A 9,122-nucleotide genomic window follows, 5' to 3' on the forward strand; every position below is an offset into this window, starting at 1 on the left:
CCCTACCATGCATAATTTTATAGACTATCTTCTCTTTAGCCAGGCAGTCGGGGCTCAGGGAAGGGACTTTGCTTCCTAGGCAGCGATGCTTCTGGGATCCCGCCCCCCCCCCCGACCCTATGCTCTTGCTTGGATCCCTGCCCTATGGGAGATACCCAGGCTTTGAGGTTAAGGGATCGACGCCGTTTTCCTGCTCCAATGGGAACGAACAGGTAGACGCCATGTACGTGGCTTAACTCTTTCATGTACATTTCCGTCAAATTTCCCAGTGTATCGCTGCACCCTAGGACGGTCTGAGATGCTCCGGCCAAGGCTAATGCAAGGATCCTTTTCCAGCCCAGCAAAAGCCTTTCAAATTATAGCTATTTTCTGATTCTCACACCCTATCCTAAGCTGAAACTGAAGGGCGTTTCAGAAGGGTGAGGATGAGAAAGGGTACTATCAGAAACGTACTTACTTTCACGCGGGAGCCAGTGTGGTGCAGTGGTTAACAGCGGTGGTTTGGAGTGGTGGACTCTGCTCTGGAGAACTGGGTTTGATTCCCCACTCCTCCACATGAAGCCAGCTGGGTGACCTTGGGCTAGTCACAGCTCTCTCAGCCCCACCTACCTCACAGGGTGTCTGTTGTGGGGAGGGGAAGGGAAGGCGATTGGAAGTTGGTTCCACTTTTCCTTAAGTGGGAGAGAAAGTCGGCATATAAAAACCAACTCTTCTTCTACTTAAAAGGTGCTACTCATTTAACGGTTTTGAGGAGAGTCAGAATCCGCACAAACCAGGAAGAAGAATCATCTTTAAATCATTTTCTATCAGAAGCTGCAGTCTAAACCCCCTAAATTAGTCTCTTTTCTGGAAAAGAGAACCCTGTGCTTACTGTGCAGCACAAGATCCAACAGGCAAGCACGTTCAGAATCATGTCAATAGTCCTCATGGTTTCCAAAGAAAGGGGGGGGGAGAGATTGCACCATGGAGAGGCCACGGGAAGCTCCGCCCTCCCACCCCACGATGGCATCGCAGCAGCCAATTGGATAGGCCCTGATGCCAATAAGGTGCCGCCCCCACCTCCCGGCCAGCTATCTGGGAAAATGGCTTAGGGCTGTTTAGCTTGGAAAGAAGGAGGTTAAGGGGAGACATGATAGAGGTCTATAAAATTATGCCCGGGGTGGAGAGAGCGGACAGGGAGAAGCTTTGCTCCCTCTTTCATAATACCAGAACGCGGGGTCATCTGCTGAAGCTGGAGGGCGAGAGATTCAAAACTGACAAAAGGAAGCATTTCTTCACACAACACATCAATTGTGGAACTCCCTGCCCCAGGAGGTGGGGATGGCTGCCTGGAGAAGGGGAGGTTGGGGGGGGGGGATGGGACCCTCTTGAAGTATCTGAAGGGCTGTCACTTAGAGGAGGGCAGGGAGCGGCTCCTGTTGGCAGCAGAGGATAGGACTCACAATAATGGGTTTAAATTGCAGGTGGAAAGGTACCAGCTGAATATTAGGAAACCATTTTTTTTTTACAGTAAGAATCGCTCGAGTGGAATCGGCTCCCTAGGGAGCTGGTGAGCTCCCCCTCACTGGCAGTCTTTGAGCAGAGGCTGGACAAGCACTTGGCAGGGATGCTCTAGGCCCATCCCGCATTGAGCAGGGGGATGGACTAGATGGCCTGCATGGCCCCCTTCCAACTCTAGGGTCTCTCTGTCTTGCACTAATTCCTCTGACATTAGGAAGGTATACCTGACTCTCCCCTCCTCCGATTTATCCGTTCAACAACCTTGTGCATGGGTGGGACGGGACGGCTTATGGCCGGCCGAGGACTCAAACCCAGGCTCCTGCCTTCCTACCTCTGCGCTTTCCTGCCTGCCCCACACTGTGCCCCATCTCCCCACCCCTGCCCACGACCCATACCAAGTAGGATGCAGGCATACAACAGGGAAAAATGTGATTCTGTAGGAACTAGAACAAACTTGCCCCTAAGGGAACTCTCCCTCCCCCCCAAAAGCTTTGCTTTTATTAGTCCTTGAAAAAACAGCAAGATTCTAATTATTCCTATACCCTGCGGGGTTAAGGAAATATGAAATTTCTCTCGAATAGGGAAAAAACATACCCAGGCACACAATTACAGATGTTCAGTGCAACTGGGATTATACATAATGCTGTAGAGATGTTACGTGAACATAGCGAGATAGCAGATAGCCAGAAGGTCATCCAGTCTATCCCCACAGCAATGCATGCTATTTGTCGTTACGGTTTAATAGAACCTCCAAATCCAGAGGCAGCATACCACTGAATAACAAATGCTGAGGGCTACCAGCACAGGAAGAATGCTGCCTCTCTGCATGTGCAGATTCCACTGACGGAGGAATCAACTGAGATTTCTTGAACTGGGAAGCAGCCTTGTACAGAAGACAAAACTTTGGTTTCGAGAACTCCCCGACGCATGCGCTTCAGACGCATTTTGGGTCACTGGTCAAATGCCTGCCATTATGTGGGTATGCCTATGTGTGGCTTCTCAGCTAGGTCTCCAGTATGCGCGGGTGAATGATCCACCCCAGACATTCCTCCGCGAGAGGAATGTCAGGGCTCACAGCGTTAGGCAGGGGGTTTTCACCGAAGTAGCGGCTCCATAACAGTTTCCATTCACGCATGTAGGGGTGGGAAGCGAAGAAGGGCACAGGAAACCGAGAACCAAACCTGCTCCAACCTGTATCCTGGGTTCCACGGCTTGAGTTTCACAACGTCGGGAGAAAAGAAATAGAGGCGCACATATGAGATCAATCAGAAGCTGCCCCCCCCCACATCTATTGGGCACTTTTTAATCCTACCCTTCCTCCACGGCAGTGAACAAAGTTCTCCTATCCCCCGTCTCATCCTCACAACATCCTTGTGAGGTAGGCAAGGCCTAGTGTATGACTGGCCTAAGGTCAGCCAGCGAGCTCAGGGATTGGAACCCAGGTCTCTTAGATGGCGGACCGTGACCGCTACACCACAATGGCTATCACCGTCACCAAAGTGACTTATTTTATTCCACTTTTTTTCAGATCTGTACAGCATTAGACTCTCCCCTCAAAATTGCTTGGGCGTAGGACAAGAGTCTCCCCCACTTTTATGGAGGCCTCTTTAAGGAGAGCCCCTCACAGCTGTGCAAGCACATCAGACCACTCGGGATTTGCAGAGCTTGGGAAGTTGCAGAAAAGAGCAACCAAAAATGATCAGGGGGCTACAGCAACTGCCCTATGAGGAGCGGTTGAAACGCTTAGGGCTGTTTAGCTTAGAACGACAGCAGTTAAGGGGAGATATGACAGAGGTCTATAAAATTATGCATGGTATGGAGAGAGTGGACAGTTTTCTCCCTCTCTCGTAATACCAGAACGTGGGGTCATCTGCTGAAGCTGGAGGGTGAGAGATTCAAAAAGGAAGATAAAAGGAAGTATTTCTTCACACAGTGCATAGTTAAATTGTGGAACTCCCTGCCCCAGGATGTGGTGATGGCTGCCAACTTGGAAGGCTTTAAGAGGAGAGTGGACATGTTCATGGAGGCGAGTGCTATCCATGGCTACTAGTCAAAATGAATGCCAGTCATGATGCATACCTATTCTCTCCAGGATCAGAGGAGCATGCCTATTATACCAGGTGTGGTGGAAGACAGGCAGGATGGTGCTGCTGCAGTCATCTTGTTTGTGGGCTTCGTAGAGGCACCTGGTTGGCCACTGTGTGAACAGACTACTGGACTCGATGGGCCTTGGTGTGATCTGGCAGGGCCTTTCTTATGTTCTTATGTAAGGGTGATGCCGGCAAGGTGGCCATTCACTTCTCAGTTATATGTACAGCCAGTGAGGTGTAGCAATCAGTGTGCTAGACTAGGATGTGGGAGACCCGGGTTCAAATCCCCCATTCGGCCACAGAAGCTTGCTGGGGGGGGGGCTTGGGCCGGTCACTCAGCTTAGCCTATTTCATGGGGTTGCTGCTGTGAGGATACAATGGACAAGCGGAGAAAGTGGTGTAAATTGCTTTGGGTCCTCCTTGGTGGGGGGAGAAAGCAGAGTATGATTATGCGTGTGTGTAAAGCACCGTCATGTGGCAGCCGACTTATGGCAACCCCTTTTTGGGGTTTTCATGGCAAGAGACTAACAGAGGTGGTTTGCCAGTGCCTTCCTCTGCACAGCAACCCTGGTCTTCCTTGGTGGTCTCCCATCCAAATACTAACCAGGGCCAGTCCTGCTTCGCTTCTGAGATCTGATGAGATCAAGCTAGCCTGGGCCATCCAGGTCAGGGCATATTTATATACAAACACACCCAGACGTTCAACAAAAATAAGAAGTAATCCTGGCCCAGCTACTTCAATACCTGAAAGCCAATGTAAAGTGGAGGCAAGTAGGGTTGCTAACTCTGGGCTGGGAAATTCTTGGGAGATTTGGGGGTGAAGCCTGGGGAGGGCAGGGTTTGGGGAGGAAAAGGACTTCAGCAGGGTATAATGCCATTGAGTCCACCCTCCAAACCAGCCATGTTCTCTCCAGAGGGACAGATCTTTGTTGTCTGGAGATCGGCTCTGACTTCGGGAGGTCTCCAGGCACCCCCTGGATACTGGCAACCCTGGTGGCAAGGCGTGGAATCCGCGCGCCTGAAGCTCCAGGTTCAAATCTCACTTCAGCTGCAAAACTCAACACCTGGCCTTAGGCACGCCACGATTCTTTGGGTCACAATCGCCTGTCATCTCCACCCTGCCCCCAAAACATGTCCTAATAAGGATAATAACAGGCTTATTTTACAGGGGTGGCGGTTGTCAGGATTACCGAGATGAAGAATGTGAAGTGCTTTGAATACTTGCATCGTGCTATGTAAAAAATATTACTATTAGCATCTGCTATCTGCCGTCCCACCCCTCTGACAACGTATCAGCCTTCAGGCCAGAGAGGGTCTCAGAATGACTCTCGAGTCATCTAATTTCCAGATGTCAACAGCTGCTGCCGCCGCTGTGCATCTCTGGCCCAGAGATCTTATTCCCCTCACCCTTCACTCAAACCCAAGCCGAGATCCTAACCTACCATACATGTCTGATAGAATCATAGAGTCGGAAGGGACCACCAGGGCCATCAAGTCCAACCCCCTGCACAATGCAGGAAATTCACAACTACCTCCCCCCTCCACACCCCTAGTGACCAGAAGATGGCCAAGATGCCCTCCCTCTCATCCTCTGCCTAACGTCACAGAATCAGCATTGCTGACAGATGGCCATCTAACCTCTTCTTTAAAACCTCCAGGGAAGGAGAGCTTACCATCTCCCGAGGAAGCCTGTTCCACTGAGGAACCGCTCTAACTGTTAGAAAGCTCTTCCTAATGTCTAGACGGAAACTCTTTTGATTTAATGTCAACCCATTGGTTCTGGTCCGCTCCCTTTGGGGGGGGGCAAGGAGCTGAAAGGGCAACACAGAAACTCCTCCCAAAGAGGAAAACTCGCATTTGAAAGCAGAAATATATACTAGCCTATGTTGGTATTCCAGGGTGTATCGGCCAACTAAATGAAAAACAAAACCCATTGTACAGTTCACCAAACCTTCTTTACTGGGACTACTTAATTTTACTCACCACAGGTGACCAAGCAGGCAGTGCCAGGGTGGTGGTTAGACTAGAAAGGGGGAGCGCTGAGTTCAAATCCTCTGCCTGACTCCAATCTCACAGGGTGACTTTGGGCCAGTCATTTTCCTTTCTGCCCGATCTACCTTACAGGGTTGTTGTAAGGATATGAGGAAAGGAAAGTCAGGCACATTGCCCTGAGCACCTTGAACAAAAGGTGCAATAAACATATACAATGTTTCCAAGCCTGATATACAATGTTTCCAAGCCTGAGGCAAGCGCACGCAGCATTCACATGAGACTTAGGACACCCTTTCCCACTGGCTAGTCTATCGACTGGAAGAGGGGCCAAACCTCTCCCGTAACCGGGGAGCAAGGGAAACCCCGGGGGGGGGGCATCCTTGACACTCTCTCAAAAACCCTTTTGCACATGACGTGGCAGCGAACCCGGGTCTGCCACCCCGGGTACAATCCGTGGGGAGCCGGAGCCAACCCCAGTGTCTCGCCTACTGCGCAGAACATGAGTAGAAAAGGGCAAGAGTCCAGTAGCACCTTAAAGACTAACAAGAATATTTTCTGATAGGGTATGAGTTTTCGTGAGCCACCGCTCACTTCTTCAGATTGAGAAAAGAGCAAGAGTCCAGTAGCGCCTTAAAGACTAACAAAAATATTTTCTGGCAGGGTGTGAGCTTTCGTGAGCCACAGCCACAGATATCTGAAGAAGTGAGCTGTGGCTCACGAAAGCTCATACCCTGCCAGAAAATATTTTTTGTCATTTTTTAAGGTGCTACTGGACTCTTGCCCTTTTCTACGACTGCAGGCAGACTAACACGGCTACCCACTGGGAATTGTGCAGAACACACGTGCACGTTTTCAGTCGTGCATTCACACGTCTTAGTGTATGTTGCAAAAGCCTCCACCCCAGGAACAATAAGGGAAAAAAAAAATCTGGCACAGCCAGGGGGGGGGTCTCCCGCCAACAAGACCCAAGCAAGACTCCGATTCTCACCCCCCCTTTTATTTTGTGCCACCCAGATCCTCTGCCCAGCGATCCACCCCTCCCAGGACGGCCCCGTCGCTTCCCTTCTCCGCGATCCTCTCCCCCCACCCATCAGCCGGCCCTTCCCTTTTCCCGGCGTCACTTTCCCACGATCGGCCAACCAGCCCGCCCACCCCACCCCCGACGCCCCAGGGTCACTCGCCTCCGGCCCCAGTTGGTCCTCCCCCCCCACCTCCACGACACCAAACACAGAAGCCCATTCCGCTGCCCCCCACGATTTACCCCGCGGAAGGGGACCCCAGCCCCGCCCCTTCTGACAATACATTTGAAGACGCGTGAAAGAGGAAGGAAGGAAAGAAGGAAGGAAAGAAAGGGAAAGGAAGGAAAGAAGGAAGGAAAGAATGGGAAAGAAAGGAACGAAGGAAGGAAAGAAAGGGAAAGAAAGGAAAGAAGGAAGGAAAGAAAGGGAAAGAAAGGAAAGAAGGAAGGAAAGAAAGGGAAAGAAAGGAAAGAAGGAAGGAAAGAAAGGGAAAGAAAGGAAAGAAGGAAGGAAAGAAAGGGAAAGAAAGGAAAGAAGGAAGGAAGGAAGGAAGGAAAGAAAGGGAAAGAAAGGAAAGAAGGAAGGAAAGAAAGGGAAAGAAAGGAAAGAAGGAAGGAAAGAAAGGGAAAGAAAGGAAAGAAGGAAGGAAAGAAAGGAAAGAAGGAAGGAAGGAAGGAAGGAAAGAAAGGGAAAGAAAGGAAAGAAGGAAGGAAAGAAAGGGAAAGAAAGGAAAGAAGGAAGGAAAGAAAGGGAAAGAAAGGAAAGAAGGAAGGAAAGAAAGGGAAAGAAAGGAGAGAGGGAGGAAAGAAAGGGAAAGAAAGGGAAAGGAAGGAAGGAAGGAAAGAAAGGGAAAGGAAGGAAGGAAGGAAGGAAGGAAAGAAAGGGAAAGAAAGGAAAGAAGGAAGGAAAGAAAGGGAAAGAAAGGAGAGAGGGAGGAAAGAAAGGGAAAGAAAGGGAAAGGAAGGAAGGAAGGAAGGAAGGAAGGAAGGAAGGAAGGAAGGAAGGAAGAAAGAAAGAAAGAAAGAAAGAAAGAAAGAAAGAAAGAAAGAAAGGAGGCCCCGTCCCTTCTTCTCCAGCTGGGACACGACTCGCCTGGGCCCAGCCTCCCTGCTCACTCGTAGACCCCCCCAGTAGTTCACTGGGATCTCCCCCCCGTGTCCCCCCCCAACCCCCGGCCCCCTAAGAGCCGGTCTCCCGAGCCTCGTCCTCCATTTTGTCCTCCCCCTTCTCCGTGTCGCTGCCGCAGGAGGAGGATCATGGCTGGTTTCCTCTCCCCTCCCCCACCCTCCCTAGGCCCGGACGGGGAAGGCAGGATCGAGCCCCGGGAAGGGAGCCTGGGGAGCGAGGGGGTGTCCCTCCTCTTACCTGGCAGCAGCAGAGGCAGTGGCTGTGTCCAGGCCGGGATCCAGCATGTCCATGGGGGGAGAGGGAAGGGGGGGGAGGGGAAGGGAAGGGGGGAGGGGAAGGGGGGGAGAGCAAGCGACCCCGCCGCGACCAGGGGGGAGGGAGGGGCGGGGAGGGGGGGGAAAGGAGAGAGGGGGCGAGCCGAAATCTCACGCCGGATGGAGGTAGAGGGGACGCGGAGGAGACACGGGAGCCGAGGCGCTGATCACGGGGACAAACACTCGGGTCATGTGAGGAGGAGAGAGCGAGCGAGAGAGGGAGAGAGCGAGAGGCTCGCCCTCCCCTCCTTCCCCAGCTGGGAAGCCCGGGACACGTGAGGGGGAAGAGCCGGGAGAGCGTGGGAGCCCCGGCCCGGAGGGAGGACGCGGCTGCAGCCCGGCGGAGGGGGACGGCGCGGCCCGGGCTTTGGAACGCGCGGATGGAACGTTGCAACAGCCCGAGCGGCGAGGGGGAGGGGATAGAACGTTGCGACGATCCGGGGCGGGGGAAAAAAAAGGCCGCCGCAGGAGGAGGCGGAGGGCGGGATGGAACGTGGCGGCGGCGGCAGCGGGTGGAACGTTCGGGCGGGTGGAACGTTCGGGCGCCGCGATCGAACGCGGCGCCGCGAGATCAAAGGGCGGCGGGGAGGCTCGGGGGCCGGGCGGCTGGGTCTGCGGGGGGGGGCGCGCGCGCGCGACCGGGGGACTTTGTGATTCTCCTTTCCTCCCCCCCCCTCTCTCGCTCCTCTTCCACCCCCCGCCGCTTTTTGGTGTCCCCCCAGGGCGCATGCGCGCAGGGTAGAGGCAGCTGCTGGCCGGGCCGAGTTGGGGAGGGGAGTGTTGACAGCTCGGGCGGAAGCGGGAGCGCCCTTCGCCGCCCACTCCCGGTTGGGCGGGGTGGGGAGGCCGGTGCAAAAACAAACCTCTTTCCAGTGGGTAGCCGTGTGAGTCTGTCTGCAGTAGTAGAAAAGAGCAAGAGTCCAGTAGCACCTGAAAGACTAACAACAATATTTTCTGGCAGGGTATGAGCTTATATATATATATATATACATACATACATACATACATATATATATATATATATATATATATATATATATACACACACACACACACACACACACACAATTCACAGTGGG

At 52.7% G+C, this 9,122-nt stretch overlaps 1 protein-coding gene across 1 annotated transcript in view; it reads right to left on the bottom strand.

Moving 5' to 3' along the window:
• The window catches only part of USF2 (upstream transcription factor 2, c-fos interacting), a 33,999-nt gene extending 25,931 nt beyond the window's left edge, over positions 1–8,068 (bottom strand). The window contains exon 1 of the mRNA XM_056846825.1: positions 7,967–8,068. Within this exon, the coding sequence (XP_056702803.1) occupies positions 7,967–8,019 (53 nt within the window). The 5' untranslated portion in view covers positions 8,020–8,068. The remainder of the gene's footprint in view (positions 1–7,966) is intronic.
• Between the last annotated feature and the right edge of the window lie 1,054 nt (positions 8,069–9,122).

This window comes from Euleptes europaea, chromosome 3 (genome assembly GCF_029931775.1).
Source record: "Euleptes europaea isolate rEulEur1 chromosome 3, rEulEur1.hap1, whole genome shotgun sequence".
NCBI lineage: Eukaryota > Metazoa > Chordata > Lepidosauria > Squamata > Sphaerodactylidae > Euleptes > Euleptes europaea.